The sequence below is a fragment of the Arvicanthis niloticus genome, chromosome 6, assembly GCF_011762505.2.
Source record: "Arvicanthis niloticus isolate mArvNil1 chromosome 6, mArvNil1.pat.X, whole genome shotgun sequence".
NCBI lineage: Eukaryota > Metazoa > Chordata > Mammalia > Rodentia > Muridae > Arvicanthis > Arvicanthis niloticus.
The window spans coordinates 51,795,512-51,814,730 of record NC_047663.1 but is presented as its reverse complement, the minus strand read 5'-3'; the positions used below and the strand labels follow the sequence as shown (position 1 = coordinate 51,814,730).

The 19,219-nt window shown below is 50.2% G+C and overlaps 3 protein-coding genes and 1 long non-coding RNA gene across 7 annotated transcripts; 3 read left to right on the top strand and 1 right to left on the bottom strand.

Annotated features, from left to right (window-relative positions):
* Positions 1-291: 291 nt before the first annotated feature.
* Ctdnep1 (CTD nuclear envelope phosphatase 1) lies at positions 292-9,627 on the top strand. 2 transcript variants are annotated; one of them, XM_034507444.2, is made up of 8 exons: positions 292-820; positions 3,604-3,670; positions 3,761-3,879; positions 4,055-4,126; positions 7,602-7,718; positions 7,823-7,934; positions 8,512-8,596; positions 9,000-9,627. In XM_034507444.2, exons 1-8 carry the CDS (start codon positions 719-721, stop codon positions 9,058-9,060), a joined length of 735 nt encoding a protein of 244 aa, XP_034363335.1. In that variant the 5' UTR covers positions 292-718; the 3' UTR covers positions 9,061-9,627. The 2 variants fall into 2 exon arrangements, with proteins under 2 accessions (XP_034363335.1, XP_076792587.1); XM_076936472.1 differs by lacking the exon at positions 292-820 and adding an exon at positions 1,296-1,560.
* Positions 9,628-9,896: 269 nt separating this feature from the next.
* Gabarap (GABA type A receptor-associated protein) lies at positions 9,897-14,138 on the top strand. The gene is made up of 4 exons (XM_034507441.2): positions 9,897-10,822; positions 11,559-11,637; positions 11,774-11,892; positions 13,653-14,138. The coding sequence occupies exons 1-4, from the start codon at positions 10,733-10,735 to the stop codon at positions 13,716-13,718; spliced, it is 354 nt and encodes a 117-aa protein (XP_034363332.1). The 5' UTR covers positions 9,897-10,732; the 3' UTR covers positions 13,719-14,138.
* Positions 14,139-14,506: 368 nt separating this feature from the next.
* On the bottom strand, positions 14,507-15,543 carry LOC143442768 (uncharacterized). Its single transcript, XR_013111237.1, has 3 exons — positions 15,399-15,543; positions 14,803-14,923; positions 14,507-14,644 (listed from the first exon to the last, which is right to left on the bottom strand). It is a non-coding gene; the product is annotated as an uncharacterized LOC143442768 (long non-coding RNA).
* Phf23 (PHD finger protein 23) lies at positions 15,021-19,189 on the top strand. Of its 3 annotated transcripts, none has more exons than XM_034507614.2 (5): positions 15,021-15,250; positions 16,797-16,828; positions 16,943-17,035; positions 17,479-18,313; positions 18,416-19,189. In XM_034507614.2, exons 1-5 carry the CDS (start codon positions 15,217-15,219, stop codon positions 18,628-18,630), a joined length of 1,209 nt encoding a protein of 402 aa, XP_034363505.1. In that variant the 5' UTR covers positions 15,021-15,216; the 3' UTR covers positions 18,631-19,189. The 3 variants fall into 3 exon arrangements, with proteins under 3 accessions (XP_034363505.1, XP_076792584.1, XP_034363507.1); XM_076936469.1 differs by lacking the exon at positions 15,021-15,250 and adding an exon at positions 16,151-16,177; XM_034507616.1 differs by lacking the exon at positions 15,021-15,250 and adding an exon at positions 16,191-16,241.
* The last annotated feature ends 30 nt before the right edge of the window (positions 19,190-19,219 follow it).

Here is a 19,219-nt window from a genome sequence, read left to right as displayed (position 1 = left end):
AAGTAATGTCAGAGGGGAAGAGGAGGAGGGAAGAGAGGCGGAGGGAGCCCTTTGGGCGGTAAAATGGCGCCTGTCAGAGTGGGAAGCCCAGCTGCAGAGGCTGCAGCCCCACTCCTCAGCGGCTAAGAGATCCTGACCTCGGGGAGGGGGAGGCCACTCCGGCCCAGCGCTCCGCGCCCTTCGGCTCCCCCTCCCCCTCCTTCCCAGCTCCTGGGCCCAGGGGCCCCAAGAGTCGCCGCGGCCCATCGCGCGCCGCCACCCCCTCCCGCCCCCTTCCCGGGGCAGACCCCTAGCGCGCCTGCGCAGAGGGCCACCCTTCGCTTCCCCCTTCCCCTCCCATCTCCCTCCCTCCCTTCTCCCTAGCCCCCTCCCCCACTGCCCCCTCCCCCAATTCTCCATCCCCTTCCCTCCTGGTCTCAGAGGACCCTGTCCTAGCCCGATCTGTCTCGGCCTGCAGCCCAGGCGAAGTCGTCGGTGCCACTTCCCGCTCATGTGGGCCCCCGCGGGCTGCCCACGCCAGTCCCCCAGTTCCCGGTTCCGCTGGGCTCTCCCTTCGCTGGGGGTGGCTTTCTGAGCCACCCACTCCGTGCTCATCTCTGCAGCCTCTCCTGCCGCTCGGGGCCCCCGTTCCCCCTCCCTGCGGCGGGGGGCTGCCCCCGGGGGGCTGGCGGAGCTGGGCCGCGGGGGCCCCGGGGCCGGCGGTGCCGGGGTCATCGGGATGATGCGGACGCAGTGTCTGCTGGGGCTGCGCACGTTCGTGGCCTTCGCCGCCAAGCTCTGGAGCTTCTTTATTTACCTTTTGCGGAGGCAGATCCGCACGGTGAGTTTGTGTGGGTGCTGGCAGTGGTGGGTTCCTCTGTCGTCGGTGTTCACGGAATTTTGGATCGTGTTGGGCCTCTGTTTTGGGCCTAGGAAAGGAGCCTTGGCCAGAGCTTTACCCGCTGGAGAAATAGGACACCTTTAAGCAAGGTTTAGACCTTAATAAAAGAACTACGACTTTTAGTGGCTTTAGTTTCCTTTTTAATCTGTCTAAATGGGATAGGACTTGGCAGTTCTTGGGGACTAGAATGCTGCTCTCTTTAAGAAGGCTAGAGTTATTGCTAAAGAAAGAAGAGACGGGGAACACCTGTTTGATGGTAGCCAGAACTGTTGATATGGCTTTGGAAAGACCCTCCTGTTGGAAGTCAGACTCCTTTTGTCAGTGGTGCGGGTGGGCAGGAGGGCATATGTAGCAGGGATGGGAATTTGGGGAAAAGCCTTGGGTGTGAAGGAACGCCTCCAAAAAGGCTCTGGAAGTCTCTAGCGTGTGTATATGGGCTTGTTAAGGCTCTGGGACAGAAAAAGATGCTTTTCCAATAGGCATCTTTATTTGTAAGAGGCAGCACATTAGAGTTGGCTGTCTCATTAGAAGACCTGGCTGTTAACTGGAGAGCTTGCATCTGAAGGTGCGCATGTTTCTCCAGGAGACTCTAGCAATATATGAAGGGATACCCGGAGTGTGGAGACTGTTTGGATGAACCCAAGCATCTCTGGGTGCTCTCCCTTAAGCTTTTCTTCAAGGTAAAAATTATTTTAGCTACCATCACTTCTTAGTGAATATGCCCTCATAACTTCATCACCTCTGGAGTAAATCTCCTGAAGTCAGATTCTGGGGGAAATGAGTGAGCTGCGTGTAAGCTTTGGCAGCCTAGGTCAAGAGCATTCCCAGAAGGACTTTGATGGTCCTGGTAGAAGACTTGACTAAATGGCTTGAACTTGATTGAGTTCATTCTCTGGCAGTCTGTTTATTTCTTCCACTTCCTGCTTCAAGGTGAGGATTATTCTGGGTGGTGGTTATAAGCACACCTAGTCTCCTAAGATAAGGTAGGATCCATCCAGGGTGTGTGAGGCTGACCCTTTGTGCTCCTAAGTCCTGTGGTTTTCTTTATGCATTCACTTCTCATCCTTTCTTTCTGACCTTGCCCTAAGAATCCTCCCTCTTCTTGCAGCGCTCCCTCCCTCTCCCCCCTTCCCCCCCAGTGTAGGGAGTAGTGCTCCTCTGCAGCCCAACTATTGGAAGACTAGTTCCTTTCTAAACTGCTCTCTCCTGTAAATCACCGACCCCACAGCCTTTTGTCCTCCCTTCCCTTCCAGTCTGGTTTTTTCCCCACGCCCTCTCTGGCAGAAACTTGGAGCATTCCCTACATGCCCAGCATGTGCAACCCGAGATAGCAGGGCAGGACACCCGAGCTGTTTCAACCCTCATCACAGGCTCAGGGAGAAAAGAAGGGCAGATGCCTTGGGATTAAAGAAGAGTGGGCCTTTGGTTTTCAAGCAGGGAGTGTGTGGCTTAGGGCCTAGGAGTGTACTGAAGAGCATTTGTATATTAGAAGAAAAGAGCAGAGGGGGGAGTTGCCAGGCTTTGCATAGAAGCTCTAGGGATTAGGAAATAGCTTCTGGAGAAGCCTTGGAGAAGCAGAGCTTGATGTGGTGCTGTCCCTGTCCCTTTCCCACCTTTCTGCAGCAGTCCTCACTTCACCCTGGCCTTCTCTCTATCCTGTCAGCTTGGCAAGTAGAACTTTTTATGTTTTCTATATTTCCCTGGGTACCAGGGTTAAGAGGCTCCTCAGAGATGCACCACAACTTGTGACTTGGCTAGTAGAAACAGAAGCGGACAGGTGGCTGGTTAAAATAGTCCTAATGGCCCCTAGCCAGAGGAACTTAGCTGACCTGACACCCCCTGGATTCCCTCAGCTACTGTTCCTCTCAATGATCCAAGAACTTCCTTTCCTGATTCCCACTCTCTGCCCACTAAGAGTCTGAGGTTCTTGGTTCCCAATGAGAGATGACAAGGGTCACCAATGAAGAACCCTTGAGGTGAAGATGGGGTGGTGCTGTGTGTCTCTTTTCTCTGTTCAGTGTAGCAGAATAATATCACATTAAAAAGTGCTATGTTCTTAAGTCATTATCCTTGCTACAGCCTTTGAGGCACTGGAAAATTAGACATAACTGAGAGGAATTCATGTTTTCATGGAGGTTTCATTTTAACTAAGGGGTTAAGTTGAGCTGTGCAGTTAGTCCTAGGCATAGAGGTAGTTAATCCTTGTTGCCTGTTTCATTGTTCTTTAAACAAGGATAATGACAGTATTAGTAGGCTTTTGTTTTGTTTTCATGGTGCTGGGAATTGAACCTAGATTGAACCTAACTATTAGATAAGTGTCCTACTACTGAACTTTACCTGTATCCCTATTGGGATTACATATGAGGTTCTAATCTTATATACAGTGCCTGGCATATGGCAGATGTTCAGTATTTGCTGTTATTGTAATTAGGAGGATTTTCTTTGTCTCTCTTTCTCTCTCTCTTTCTTTCTTTCTTTCTTCCTTCCTTCCTTCCTTTCTTTCTTTCCTTTTTCTTTCTTTCTTTCTTTTTTCTTTTTCGAGACAGGGTTTCTCTGTGTAGCCCTGGCTGTCCTGGAACTCACTCTGTAGACCAGGCTGGCCTCAAACTCAGAAATCCACCTGCCTCTGCCTCCCAAGTGCTGGGATTAAAGGCGTGTGTCACCACTGCCCAGCAAGGATTTTCTTTTAAGAGATTATAATTCTCATCTCTCATTATTCTTAGGTAATTCAGTATCAAACTGTTCGATATGATATTCTTCCCTTGTCTCCTTTGTCCCGGAACCGACTAGGTGAGTATGTCAGCTGGGAAGACTACTAGAAGGTGAAGCAGGGCTTTGGGCTGGAGGTCAGTTGGTGTTATTCCTCCCATTGTGGTTCAGCCCAGGTGAAGAGGAAGATCCTGGTGCTGGATCTGGATGAAACCCTTATTCACTCTCACCACGATGGGGTCCTGAGGCCTACAGTGAGACCTGGAACACCTCCCGATTTCATCCTCAAGGTGTGTGGACATTGTGGAATGTCTGTGTCTCTCATTGTATCCAGGCTTAGGGTTAGGGCTTGGCAAGACTTGGCACCAGGGTCAGCCAGAAGGAGAAAAGCTGGTGGTGGGCATGGGGCAGGGCCAGTGCGGTGGTGCTTAGGAGTTCCCTCACCTCTTCCCGGTTCCTCTGCAGGTGGTAATAGACAAACATCCCGTCCGGTTTTTTGTACATAAGAGACCCCATGTGGATTTCTTCTTAGAAGTGGTGAGTGTGTATGAGCAAATGGGGGCTCCCTGATGAAAGGATGGTTGTAGAGTTGTGGGGTGCTTAGGGGATCCAAAGGAGAGGGTGAGAAGTTGGTGTAGTAATTGGGGTTCTCTAGAGGAGCAGAGCCAGTAGGATATAACTATATCAATATATATGTCTTAGCTTATATTAAAACAGTAACAAGTTGTCTTATACCTGAGAAACTGAGAATCTGGTAGGCGTGCAGTCCTCTAGCTGGGTGGCCCATCAGAGGGAGCAGCCCCACAGTGTTTGCCTTGTGCTGGAGACACTGACAGTGTGGTAGTTACCCAGTCCAGGAAGCTGGTGCTGAAAACCTGGAAGGTTCCTGAAGCGCTGCTGGTCCTTAGTTAATGATAGGTACCTGGAAATGCTGGGTGTGACATCAGTGAAGGAAGCAGCTGCAGCAGCAGGTGCATCAACACAGGCAGAAGGGAAGGTCAGATGAGGAAGAGGCAAACAGTTCTTCTATCATGCCTTCCTACCACCAGAGAGTCTGCCCATGCTGGAGGTTGGTTTGCCCACCTCAGTTAAAGCAGTGAGGACAATTGTGTTGAGTGGAGCTCCCTGTTTGGTGGTTCTAACTTGTGACAAATTGACATTAAAACTAAACATCACAGTTCATCCTTTGCCACTTGAGAAATTAACACATCACTTTAAAAACCCTAATCTTGGGTGGAAGGGATGGCTCAGTGCTGGGTAGCACTTGTTGCTCATTCAGAGAGCCTAATGCTGCATAGAAGCACCCACAGCAGGCAGCCCACGACTACTTGTAACTCCAAGGCTCTCATGCCCGTGGCCTCCGTGGGTACGTGCACTCACGTGTGCATACCCACATCCACAAAAATAAAAAATAAAAAGTCATAACTTTGTGCGGGGACATATATACCTATATACAAATAAATAAGTCTTAAAAACTATAACTTATTCCCTAAGTCTCATATTCACTTAATAATATAAAGTAAAGCTTTCTAAGTCCCACAGTCTTAAAAAAATTGAAGCTGGGAGGTGGTTGGTGCTGCATGCCTTAATTCTGGGAGGCAGAACTTGGGAAGCAGATCTCTGAATCTCTTAGTTCAAGGCCAGCCTAGTTTACAGAGTAAGTTCCAGGACAGCCAGGGCTACACAGAGAAACTCTGTCTTGGAAACAAAACTTTAAGCCTCTAAAATATTCAGAGTCTTCCTGCAAAATCAAGTTACTTTCTTATTCCAAAAGGGAAGAACCAGGGTAGTTACAATCAGATCATAGCAAAACCAGCATCTGGTGCTGCAAACCAAATCCCACAGCTCAGTGTCTGACAGTTAGGACTCACCTGTGGTCTCCTGGGCTCCAAAGTGCTTGGCCAGCATCACTTCTCCAGTTCTGCCATTGGTAGCACAAACAGCTTATCTCACAGGCACAGGCCAGCTGTGCTCCACATCTGCCAGCGTCTTTCTCGGTCATCCTGTGATCCTGGCTTATACAACATGCTAAGGTCTCTGCTGCAGCTGAGGTGGTGCGTTTTCCAGTTTCCTCCTAGCTTCTTTTTTTAGGAGCTCTGACCTTGTCCTGGTAACAAGCTGTAGCTTTTCTTCATGATCTTTTAGTCCTGGGGTTTCCACTGTAACTGAGGCTGTGCCTTCACTGGCCTCGACTAGCCTTTCATGGTGCCAGGCTTCAACTTTTCTCCATGATCCCTTTAATTCTGGAGCCTTCATACCTCCAAAACAAGTAGTACCATGTGGGACTTTGGAACACATACCAAGTTTGGCTGCCACCTTTAGATTTAGCCTCAACCCCCTCTAGACCATAACTTCTGTGTGCCAACCCTGAGGAAATAGTTTCTAGAAGATTTCACCTCAGTGGTATTGCTCCCTCCCTCCCTCCCTCCCTCCCTCCCTCCCTCCCTCCCTCCCTCCCTCCCTCTCTCCCTCTCTTCCTTTCTTCCTTTCTTTTTTTTTTTGTTTGTTTTTTTGTTTTTGTTTTTTTGTTTTGAGACAGGGTTTCTCTGTGTTGTCCTGGCTGTCCTGGAACTCACTCTGTAGACTAGGCTGGCCTTGAACTCAAATCCGCCTGCCTCTGCCTCCCACATGCTGGGATTAAAGGCGTGCACCAACACTGCCCAGCGCTGGTCTCTTTCTTAATCAGGTGATTCTTCAGCCCTAGCTAACCAGCATCCATTGTCCCACACAGGTTTCTCTTCCACAGACTTGTGTTGTTGTTTGAGACAGGATCTCCCTATGTAGTCCCAATTGTCCTAGAACTCACTGTGTAGACTAGGCTTGCCTCCAACTCCAGAGACCCACCTGCCTCTGCCTCTCTAATGTTGAGATCATGCTTGGCTTTGCTCTGTAGATTTCTTTTTATTAAAGAGTTGTTTTGTTTTTTTAAATTTTACGTATATATGTGCATGCCTGGATGTATGTCTGTACCATGTGCATACCTGATGTCCATAGAGGCCTGTCGATGGGTCACATAGACCTGGAGGTGCAGGCAGTTAGTTGCTGCCTGATGTGGGTGCTGTGTCCATAAAGTCTTAATCCAAAATATTACAGTAACTGTTGTGGTGGTCTTGGTTTCCCTCTGAGACTTTACAAGCCAAGCCTCCATTATCTGCATAGTTCTCAGCATTATCTTCTAAGCTCTCCCAGAACAGCCCACTAAGCAATAAGCATTTAATGGTTTCTTCAGCTTAAAAGTTCCAAGTGCTTCTACAATTCTCCCCCAAATCAACCTGGTCTGGTCTGTCACAGCAATATCCCCATTTTCTGCTGCCAGTTTGTAGTAGGGTTTTCTGTAGGAGCAGAATTGATAAGATGAATATGCATTAAAAATGTATTCAGTTTATGTTAAAATATTAATGAGCTGTCCACCCGAGAGGCTGAACCTATATTCTGTGTCCTCGTTGGAGAGTGGTTGCCTGATAGCTGCTTAGCCCACTGAGGGCAGTGCTACCCCTGGGTGGGTTGTCCTGAATTGTGTAAGGAAGCAAGCCAGTAAGCAGCTTTCCTCTATGGTCTCTACTAGTTCCTACCTCCAAGGTTCTACCTTGACTTCCTGACTTCCCTCAGGGATGGACTGTGACCTGGGAGTTATTAGATAAAATAAACCCTTTCCTCCTCAAGTTGGTTTTGGTCAGTGTTTACTTACAACAGAAAGGCAACCTAGGACAGTGAGTAAGGACAGTTGAGTAAAGGAGAGGCTGTGGGGAGGACAGGAGTAGCTGGGGTTACAGTGATACAGTTCTATTCTTTCACAGACATCCTGCACTCCTGCGTTTGTATCTCTGAATCTTATGGGTCTTGGTTACCTCAGACACTGAACATGGAAGTTTGGTTCTAATGTTTTGTGTTTTCACAGACATTTGTTGTTACTTGAAGGCTAAAAGGGCTAGGCTGAAAAGGAACTGTTATGTCCGTTTCATAATCATTGGTTGGTTTGTTTGACACTGTATTCCTCTCCAACCTACTTTAGGTAAGCCAGTGGTATGAGCTTGTGGTGTTTACAGCAAGCATGGAAATTTATGGCTCTGCTGTGGCAGATAAACTGGACAATAGCAGAAGCATTCTTAAGAGAAGATACTACAGACAGGTAAGGAGCCAGAATCAGGTTTGAGTGGCAGGTTACCAGGCTGGGAGGTGGGAGTGGGGATGAGATGAGGGGTGGGTGTGTTACATCGTCCTCTGCGTTTTCAGCACTGCACTTTGGAGTTGGGCAGCTACATCAAAGACCTCTCTGTGGTCCACAGTGACCTTTCCAGCATCGTGATCCTGGATAACTCCCCCGGGGCTTACAGGAGCCACCCAGGTACGGGAAAAGGTCTGTCAGGACCAGGACATGTTTCTAAGGACATTTAAGTTTGGGTTTTATTTCTGAGACAGGGTCTTCGTATATAACCCAGGCTAGCCTGACCTGACTTTGTCCTAGTGGTTCTAGGGTGAAACCCAGGACCTTACACTAACCCTAGGCAAGCATTATACTATTTAGCTATATCTCTAACACCTTGAGAGGTTGAATGCAAGGAGCTAGGAGAGTTGGGTCCTAGTCCAGAGTTTGGGTTCCCTACTGTACTACAGATCTGAATGTAAGTTGTTTCTCTATTTTAAATGAGATATCCACTCTTATGTGTCCATTTTATAAATGGGACTTCTCTATAAAATTCATTTCAAGTGAGGCATGGGGATAGTTTGACCAGAACTCTAGCCTCAAGCTGTTTTGAAATCTATTCATTTGTTTTGACATTTGAGGAAAAAGAAGAGTTTTAGGTGGTTGATGACTTTTGGTGGGTGAAAGCTATGGAGTTTTAAGTGATAATATTCAGGAAACTCTCACAGGCTCTCCTGACTTCTTTGCCTTTTCTCAATTGTAATTTTACCTACCCTAGACAATGCCATCCCCATCAAATCCTGGTTCAGTGACCCCAGTGACACAGCCCTTCTCAACCTTCTCCCAATGCTGGATGCCCTCAGGTAAGAGAAGAGGCCTGTAGGGTATAAGGTGGTTTTGTTTTGTTTTGAGACACATTCTTTTTGTGTAGCCCATGCTGGCTTGGAACTTGCTTCAACTTGGTTTAGCTTCTCAGGTGATTCCAGGAGTACACTACCAAAGCTGGCAACACTTGGGTTGCCAAGGAAAAGAGGTGGGGGAGATTTAAAGAATTGAAGAAAAAAAAAGTCATTCAGAACTTAAAGTGTTTGGGTCAAGTCTTCTTGCTCTAGCGTTCATTGTTGTAGCCTTTTGGCTTTTATCAAATTGAACCTGTGAATGTGGTATCAAGTTCTGTCCTGTCCAGTGAGACTCTGTTGTGCTAGCATTGGTTGTGAGGGTGTCAACTGTAAGGCATTCCGCCAATGCAAGTTTCTGTCATTTCAGGTTCACTGCTGATGTCCGATCGGTGCTGAGCCGAAACCTTCACCAACATAGGCTCTGGTGACAGCTGCTCCCCCTCCACCTGAGTTGGGGTGGAGGGGAAAGGGAGGGAGAGCTCCTGGGACAGCCATCTGCTGCCCTGTCCAATGTGAGGACTGCCTGGGCAGGGTCTGCCCCTCCCACCCCTCTGCCCTGGAGCCCTGCACTCCGTTTACGGAGTCTGGATGGACACATGGGCCGGACTGTGAAGCAGCCTCACTCTTTGTGTTCACACTCCGTGGAAATGCCAGACTGGGACAGGCGAAGGCCTAGAGGAGCCGAAACCGTCTGGTGAAGAGGCAGGACTGGCCAGAGTAACAGACATATCCCAGAGGCTCAAAAGAAGCCAATTCAACTTTGTTGTGATTTGATTTTTTAAAAACTCTTATACAAAACTGATCTGATTCTTCACTCCTGCTCCAAGGGCTGGGCTGTGGGTGGGGACTGGGATTTTGGGCCACTGGATCCTTCCTCAGACTTGTCCCTCCCTTACTTTTCCTCATTTTTTTTTTCTCTCCCCAATCCTCCATACCTGTAATCAGCTCCTTTCTTCTTCCTCTTTTAAACCATGCATTATAACTTTGAAACCAAAGCTTCCCTAGATCCTTCTCTGATGTTTTTGGAAGTGGAGGGAGCTTTGTAGCCCTCCGCTCTGCCCCTGAAGCAGAGGGCAGATGCTGTTTGGAGTTGTGGGGAAGTGGGATTCAACACAGGGATAAAGCAGTTTATGTCAGTGTTTGGCAGGAAAGGCCCCACTGGCTGGCTGGAGTCCCTGATGGACAGTGGGCGAGCAACTTTAAAGAGGATATAGAAGGTTGAAGAAGGAAAAATCTAGAACCCTCGGAGGGCTACAGCTGGGGAAAGGCTGGCTTGTTTGGGAAGTTGACGTGGACAGGCTAAGAGGGCGCTGCCTACGAGCTGTTGGCACTCCAGTAGTAACTCGGGGCGGAACCCTCTTTCCTGGCACCTCCTCTCCAGAGCCGGGCCTACTTTCCGGCACCCGCCACGTGATTCTCCGCCCTTTTCTGAGGTCACATGATTTTTCTTCACTCCGTAATGTGTTCCTCCGCTCTGGAGTAGTCCCTATCTTTGGGACTTTTGCAATTTCTATTGGCCCACATAAGCCTGAGCCTGAGCATTCCCTGCGTGTCTGCAAATCTCCTTTCTGTTCTATGGTGTCCGTATCCACATCTTGGGTACTACTTTGTTTTGGTGTCAACGGCCACCTTCAGCGTAGCAACACGTTTCATGAATAGACTTGTCTTTTTCTAACGTAATTTTCGAGAACTGCAAAGCTAAATCTCGTGACTGCCACGGTGTTAGTTTCAACTTTGTACTGTGGGGCTACCTGGGAAAGGGTTTTTAGTTGACTTGAATCGACAGCAACCTTATTTGCGATGTCATATGCGTAATCCACAAATTGATTCCAAAGCAGTTACGCTGAAGGCGTAAGAGGACCAGGCTGCGGGTTGCACTACGCCAGCGGCGCTAGTAGGCTGAGCCAGCGGCGTATGTCAGCAGGCGGGGCCGGTCCGGATGGTCGGGGGCGGGGTTGGTGAATAGGGAAGTGGCGCAAATTCGTGGATCGCTCCGCTGGCTGAGTCTGTTCGTCGAAGCCGCCTCCGCCGCCGCCCCCTGTCCCGGCCCCCCCCCTGGGTTCCCTCAGCCCAGCTCGGTCCAGCCCGGTTCTCGGGAGAATGAAGTTCGTGTACAAAGAGGAGCATCCGTTCGAGAAGCGCCGCTCTGAGGGCGAGAAAATCCGAAAGAAATACCCAGACCGGGTCCCGGTAAGGACAGTAGCCAGGGCCGAGGCTAGCGTCGCTGACGCTGACGCTGTCGCCACAAGCAATGCTTGAGTCTGGGAAAGCATTGAGTCAGGCTTCAGTCTGTCGAGGGGTTAGAACTCTGTTGTCTCTAGTACCAAAGGTCTCTCACCTGAAGTAGAGCTGGCACTAAGATGTGGACGGGAGAGAGAGACTTGGGCATTTCTCAGAATGGAGGAGGCCTTAGTGAGCTTGACAACTCAGAGTTTTCATGGCCATCCTCCCAACTAGCTAGATTTAAGGTAGATTTTTGACCCAAACAAGTCATCCTGTATTCTCTGATGAAAATAGTTATGGTGACGCGCCTTTCTGGGATCAATTCTCAATATTTAGGTAAGCTAGTGATGCCAGGATTTCTGGACCTAATGCTGTATGCACCACATATATAAGGATAAATATTGAGAAATGAGATTGCAGTAGGTTTCAGTACAAGGGAATATTGTACTTTGAGTTCTTCATTGATATCGCTGTATTTGTTTTTTTGGTTTTTTTGTTTGTTTGTTTGTTTGTTTTTCGAGACAGGGCTTCTCTGTGTAGTCCTGGCTGTCCTGGAACTCACTCTGTAGACCAGGCTGGCCTCGAACTCAGAAATCCGCCTGCCTCTGCCTCCCAAGTGCTGGGATTAAAGGCGTGTGCCACCACCACCCGGTGCTGTATTTGTTTTTAAAATATCTTGTCATTCTTACCTTCCTTTCATCAGGTGATAGTGGAGAAAGCTCCCAAAGCTCGGATAGGAGACCTGGACAAAAAGAAATACCTGGTGCCTTCTGACCTTACAGGTGGGCACTTGACACTTGTGCACATTCCTCTCTGTGGGTGGGCCTGCCAGTTCTGCGGGAGGAGGTTTACCTAGCAGCTGTTTTCTGGAGGCACCTATGACCTCTGTGACTTTCTTGCATCTCCTGTTTTTGCCAGTTGGTCAATTCTACTTCTTGATCCGGAAGCGAATTCATCTCCGTGCTGAAGATGCCTTGTTTTTCTTTGTCAACAATGTCATTCCACCCACCAGTGCCACGATGGGTCAGCTGTACCAGGTATAATACCTTGGAAGTAATGGGAAGGATTGGAGAAAAAAAATAAAGGTCAGCAGTTCCTGCTGGCTTACTAGCTGTAAAATGTCAATATAGTCCTGGGGTGGGATCTTAATAGCGGTGGGGGTAAAGAAGACCATGAGCTAGTGGAGTTGTTTTGACTGGGACTCTTCCCAGCTAAGGAAGTCTCTCTCTCTCATCCAAGAGTCCCAGATGTCAAAGAATAGATTGAGTTTGAGGAGTTTTTTTTTTTTTTTGTTATCGTGTTTTTTTTTCTTTCAGAAACAGGGTTTCTCTGTGTAGTCCTGACTGCCCTGGAAATCCTTCTGTAGACCAGGCTGGCCCAGAGATTCACTTGCTTCTGCCTTCCTAGGGTTGGGCTTAACAAAAGGTGTGCACCATCACTGCCCTAAATTTGACAGGTAGACCAGACTGGCCTCAGACTCAGAGATCTTCCTGCTTCTGCCTCTTGGGTGCTGGGATTAACGGTGTTGTAAGCCCCCATCCTGAATAACAGCTGCATGGTGATGCACACCTTTGATCCTTTAAGTCCAAAGCACACCTGCTTCTGCACAGTTTTAATCCTATTACTCAGGAGTCAGAGGCTGGTGGATCTTTTGGAGTTTGAGACTATCCTGATGAGTCAGAGATACTAGTGAGACCTTTTCTCAAAATCAATCAATCAATCAATCAAATATAAAACAAACAAACAAATAAAACAACCCAAATTTTAAACCCACGAAACCACTGAACATGGGGTATGATCATACAGAGCTTCAGTCCCAGCACTCTGGGAGCAGAGGAAGGTAGATCTCTGAATTCCAGGCCAGTGTGTTCTACACAGCCAGTTCCAGGGCAGCCAGAGCTACATAATGAGCCCCATCTCAAAAAACAAAACCTCTGAAAGACATCCTACCACCACTACCACCACATACCTAGAGCAAATGCTTGAGAGGCTGAGGCAGTAGTATCAAGTTGGAAGTCACTTGCTACATAGCATAGTGAGTTTGAGGTCAGCCTTTTTCTTTTTTGTTTTTTGTGGGGTTTTTTTTGTTTGTTTTTGTTTTTGTTTTGTTTTTCAAGACAGGGTTTCTCTGTGTAATAGCCCTGGTTGTCCTGGAGCTCACCCTGTAAACCAGGCTGGTCTTCAACTCACAGAGTTCCATCTGCCTCTGCTTCCAGAGTACTGGGATTGAAGGTGTGTGCCACTACTGCCCAGCCAGGGTCAGCCTTTTCTTTTTTTTCTTTTTTTTTTTTTTTTCTTTTCTTTTTTTTTGAGACGGTTTCTCTGTGTAGCCCTGGCTGTCCTGGAACTCACTCTGTAGACCAGGCTGTCCTTGAACTCAGAAATCCGCCTGCCTCTGCCTCCCAAGTGCTGGGATTAAAGGCGTGTGCCACCACCGCCCGGCAGGGTCAGCCTTTCTTAAAGAGAGAGAGAGAGAGAGAGAGAAAGAAAGAAAGAAAGAAAGAAAGAAAGAAAGAAAGAAAGAAAGGGAAAGGAAGGGAGGGAAAGAATGATTGGCTTTTCTTTTATTCCTTTTGTACCAAGGGCCATATTTAGTGCCTACAGTTGCTTACAGATGATCTGTACCTTCAAGTGTATTTTCAGTCAGGTTCTTAAGTTGCCTTGGCCTTGAACTTCTGGTCCTTTCCTGCATCTGGAATTACCAGGGAATGCTTAAAATAATTCTTGAGGAATGTATTGGTGGTAAATGGTTTGAGTAACGTTGCCTTAAACCCCCAACCCTTTGCTTTTACTTCAGGAACACCACGAAGAAGACTTCTTTCTATACATTGCCTACAGTGATGAAAGCGTCTACGGTCTGTGAAGCTGCTGTACCTGAGGTGGGGGGTTCCATTCTACAAAGAGAGGTGGCACTCCTTCCTTGACATCCAGTTCCTCCTTCAGGCTCAAACACCATCTCCTTTCTTCAGGACCTGCACTTAATGTTTGAGGCTGTCTCTCCAGTCCCTCTCAGCAGGAGGGGTAATGGTAGATACAGCCTCTGTACATCTCTTTCCCTTTGTTTACCCTCCATTCTCACTCTGCTTTAGACTTCTTGATTGTCAATCTCTGTCACATCTGATGATTGTTTTGGTTTCTATTCCCTTTCTAACTGCCCATCAGGCTCAGAACCCCAATAATCCCTTCCTCTCACTGCCTTCTTTTTGGGGGGTAGATGGAAGGGATTGACATTGGGTGGGGGAGGTAGGAGGCACATCAATAAAGAGGAAACCACCGAGCTGAATTGAATTTGCCCTGTGTCATTCCACCTCCTGGTGTTTTGTTTCAAGTGTCATGAACTTCAATGGTGGGGAAGAAGGACTCAGGTATAGATCAGAGAAATAGACATGCGTTATTATTGATGTTGGTATTTCCTTCTTTTTTGATGAGTGGAATAATGTGAGCATTATCTCATGAAACTTTTCATTTTATTTATATGTGTACTGGGTTGTGGTGTAAACAAAGAGGTGGTGGTTTGATATTGTGGAGTGGTGTGGAGAAAGTTTGAAAGATCCATTTTTAGGTAAGCATATCCAAATGTTACTTTATATTAAAGAAGATATGTTCATGTTTGGGAGGTGGTAAAAGAACTGTCTTTAACTGGCTGTCACTGGCAGAGGATGTGCCAGTGTATGGGATTCTCTAAAGTAGAATTTGAGAGAGGGCAAGTACTAGAAGGTGCCATTATCACTAGGAGAACTTCATCTCCCAGCATCCATTTCTCCTTTTGGCCGGAAGTGGGGCGGTTCCCTGAGGGGGTAAAAAGAAGGTACAAAGTGAGGCAGTATGGTGGCCGAGAGTTATAATCCCTTCTTCGTCTACTTTCTTGGCCCCGCCCAGCCTACACTTCCCGGGAGTCAGTGCGCACTCTTCCGCTCTCTTCTCCACCCCGCCCCGCGGCTTCGTACCTCCCCGCCACTCCCCTGGTGGTGGGAGGAAGTTGTTATTGCGCCTGCGCCAATCCGTGGTTTACTGGGAACTGGAGTTCCGGAGGATCTTGCATGCCTCTTTCCGCTGCCCCTGCAGAGACTACAAATCCCTTGGTGCACTGCGCGACAGAGCCGGCGGGGAGGGGGAGAAGGGAGGGAGGAGAGAGGAGGAGGAGGAGGGAGCAGGCGGCCGGCGGTGCGGGGGGAGGGGGCCCGGTCCGGAGTGCGGGAGGCAGTGGTAGAGGGAGGTGGCGGTAGCGGACTGGAGTCTCAACCGCGCCAAGGCGGACACTTCGGTGGAGCGAGGCAGTAGAAACACGGAGCACCCAAAGCAGCACCGGGAATCCCGGCTTAGAGGAGGGGGTCGCCGGACCGGGTGGAGGGGAGGGGGCGATGCTGGAAGCCATGGCGGAGCCCAGTCCCGAAGGTAAGCGCTCCATAGGCACAGAGGACAGGGAGCGGGTGAGGATTCAATGGGCGAAGTTGGAGGTCGAGCCCCGGCACCCAGCAGAGGAGTGCGGGAAAAGGTGTCGGGGCCCTGGCTCTTGAGGTGGAAGGGCGATGAGTTGAGATACCTTGGAGAAAGAGGAGTGGGAGACTGGGTCAGGATAGTTAGACATCAGGCACGGTGTGGATAGTGGCGGTGAGGTGTCTGGGGGATAGGCGCTGGAGACCTAGCTTCGAGGACTAAGGGCTGAAAAGGCCTCGGACTGGTTGGCGCTCCGAGACAGAGAGGCTGAGGGAATCTGGTTGCCGGAGAGTAGTTGAGGGAGCATGAAGAGGATTGAGTGAGGGGCCCGGTAGTTGGCTGAGGTGGGGGAGTTTGTGACGGTGGCGCTTGAGCACCTAGTAGTTGCCGCCAGAGATAGCTTGGTGATTGTTAGAGGGGTGGGCAGGTAGTTGTGGAGTGAAGAGAGGGTCTGGGTATTGTCTCCGGTAGAGAGCCCGAGACTGAGGGGTAGTTGTGGGCCAGATAACTGAGAAGCGAGGCTAGCCCGGTACTTGTAGGGGCGGCGGGGCGAGGTGGGGGGTTAAGACCGGCAACTTGCGCGGGTGGGGGGGGTTGGTCGGCTAGGGCAAGAGCTTGCGAGTTGTGGAGTGTAACTGGGGGGCAGCGGCGGCGTCGGGGGGCCTTCTGTGGAGTGGCTGGATGATGACCGGGGGCTAGAGTTTAGGGGTCCGTAGCCTCAGGGACTCGCTGAGTACGGGGGCGGGAGGGGGGGCGGCCGGAGAAGCTCGGAACTGGGCCCGGGGGCCCGGCAGGGAGCCCGAAGAGCTCGAGACGGGGAGGGAGGGGCTAAAGCCCCGGATGGGGGCGGAGGGACAGCGAAATTGTGGGGAGCGCGGCCACGGGGTAGGATGGGGGGGCAGGAGGGGCTGTGTCCGGGCTGCTGCTCTTTGCCTGTCCCGGACGCGAAGTAGTGTTGGGAGTGTGAGCCTGTGTGTGTTTTGGGTGGGGGTGAGGGGCGCGCCCGGCCTCGTGTTCGAGTAGAAGGGGCCGGAGGGCGGGGAGCAGTTCAGCGTGGTCATCCTGGACCCTGGGGGCGGGCAGGCGGCGTGTGCGGTCTTGGAGGGCCCAGGGCAGTGGAGCGCGGCCGGCTAGGAACTCTGGGCTCCGGGCGCGTGTGAAGGACGGGGGCGGGCGGTGGCCTGGTCTCGCCCCGGGAGCGGTATGGCGGGGTGGGGCGCCAAGAGAGCCGAGTTGACTGGAGAGGCTGGGAGGGGGCGGGGCGCCGGGCCTCTGGTTGGGGGAAGGGGAGCGCTATAGCGAGGCCGGCGAGGGCGCCGCGCCCAGGCTCCGCCCCTTGGGGCGGAAGGGGGAGCAGGGGCGGGTCCGGCACAGCTGGGGGCTGGCTGGCTTGGCCAGGCGACCTAACTGTGGATGGGGATTAGGTCGGGAACTCCGAGGTTTAGGGGTAGGATTTTACACAGACTCTTCCTGTGCCTTGACTCAGCTTTTATTGATTTCACAGATCCGCCTCCGACTCTTAAGCCAGAGACTCAGGTGAGCTGTCCCATACCAGAACACTGCCAGACAATTTAGGGGCTCTGTTTTGGGGAGGGCTCCTTTAACAGTTATGCCTGGCTTCCGTGTGATCATGTTTGTCTTTTCTTTTAGCCACCGGAGAAACGGCGGAGAACAATTGAAGATTTTAACAAATTCTGCAGTTTTGTCTTGGCCTATGCTGGTTACATCCCTCCTAGCAAAGAGGTAAGGAACAGAAAAGCAGCTGACGAGTCAGAGTGAATTACTTCATAGGAAGATCCTACTGTAATATGTAAAACTGAGAAAACTGGAAGCCCTTAGGACTTTGGTGGGAAAGCTGGTTTGGAGGGATGGAAGTAGCTGCTTTGAACGGCAGTAAACAAAACTTTGGAGTGTTACTCAAGATTTTGTGATGGTTTCGAATGGCTGTTACCAGAAAATGTTTCCACGTGCGCCGTAGGGAGATGAGTGTCCTGAACAGTTAGGGAAGTACAGCTGTGGCCTCTGCGATCTAAAGGCCCTGGTGAGGACTGCGGGGACGGTAGGGTTAGAGTCCATGTCAGATTTGGGGTAGGGATACATCTAGTTCCTGGTTTTTATGCTGGATATGTGGCAGGACCGAGCTGTCACTAGACGCCGGCTGACCCTGGTCTCTTCCTCCTTTTAAGGAAAGCGATTGGCCAGCTTCTGGCTCCAGCTCTCCATTGCGAGGTGAGAGTGCAGCAGACAGTGATGGCTGGGACTCGGCTCCATCGGACCTTCGAACTATCCAGACTTTTGTTAAGAAAGCAAAGTCATCAAAGAGAAGGGCAGCTCAAGCAGGTCCTACCCAGCCAGGACCTCCAAGGTCCACTTTTTCTCGTCTGCAGGCCCCTGACAGTGCTACTCTGCTTGAGAAGATGAAGCTCAAGGACTCTTTGTTTGATCTGGATGGGCCCAAAGTGGCATCTCCACTGTCTCCCACATCGCTGACGCATACCTCCCGGCCCCCTGCCGCTCTCACCCCAGTGCCACTGTCCCAGGGGGACCTTTCCCAGCCTCGAAAGAAGGACCGAAAGAATAGAAAGTTGGGACCAGGAGGTGGGGCTGGCTTTGGGGTGCTTCGGAGACCTCGACCAGCTCCTGGGGATGGGGAAAAACGGTCTCGAATCAAGAAGAGCAAGAAGCGGAAGTTGAAAAAGGCAGATCGAGGGGATAGACTCCCACCTCCTGGCCCTCCTAGGGCTCCTCCCAGTGATACAGACTCTGAAGAGGAGGAGGAAGAGGAAGAGGAGGAAGATGATGAGGAAGAGATGACAGTGGTAGGGGGTGGAGTCCCAGCCCCTGTGCTCCCAACACCCCCCGAAGCCCCTAGGCCCCCTCTTACAGTGCACCCCGAAGGTGCTCCCCCTACTGACAGTGAAGGCAAAGATGTGGGCAGCACAGAAACAAGCCAAGATGGAGATGCCAGCTCCAGTGAAGGAGAGATGCGGGTCATGGATGAGGACATCATGGTGGAATCAGGTGAGAAGTCGGGCTGCCCGAGTGGGGAGCCAGGGTGATGGGTTTGGGGGCTCTTAGGAGTTAAGCTGTGAAGCGAAACACTAAACAAATGTTTTTTTCCAGGCGATGACTCATGGGATCTGATCACGTGTTACTGCAGGAAGCCCTTTGCTGGGCGGCCCATGATTGAGTGCAGCCTCTGTGGGACTTGGATCCACCTCTCCTGTGCTAAGATTAAGAAGACCAACGTTCCCGACTTCTTTTATTGCCAGAAATGCAAGGAACTTCGGCCAGAGGCCCGGCGGTTAGGGGGTCTCCCCAAATCTGGAGAACCCTGACGTCACTGTTTAAGGCTGGAACTTCTGACATTACTAGGGAACTGAGCCTCAGAGTCTCCAGCCTTCCCTTGGATTGAGGAGGCTGTCCCTACTTGAGGGCCAGAATTTCCAAGGGAGATGTGTTTGGAAATGTCTTCTACTCTGTCCTTCCTGCTCCATGGACTTGAAATTGACCCATTACAGTTGGGTCAGGGGAGGCTGGATCTGTAGACAAAATCTCTGTCCAGTGAACCCTCCACCCTTTTCACTTTCAGGGCCAGGGGTCAAACTGGGTTGTGATGGGATAGTTGTCTATCAAACTGTAGTGTAAATACAGCACTCCCCTCATGTTTCTTCTTTCTCCCATTTACTTTCTTCTACACCGGATGTATTTTTAATTTTGGGCTCCCCCATCTGAGCAAGGTTGCTCAAAGGTGGAGAACCAAAGCCTGGTGGAGTAAGGAAGGAAAGCAAAAAGGTGTCAATTATCACTCGCCTTGTTTTTAATAATATTGGCTGGCTGCTTGTACAGACAGCCTACATGTTGTAAATAAAGCAGAGTGGGCTCTTGTGTTTTACAGCTCTTGTTGTCCTATTTGGGGAGGGGATC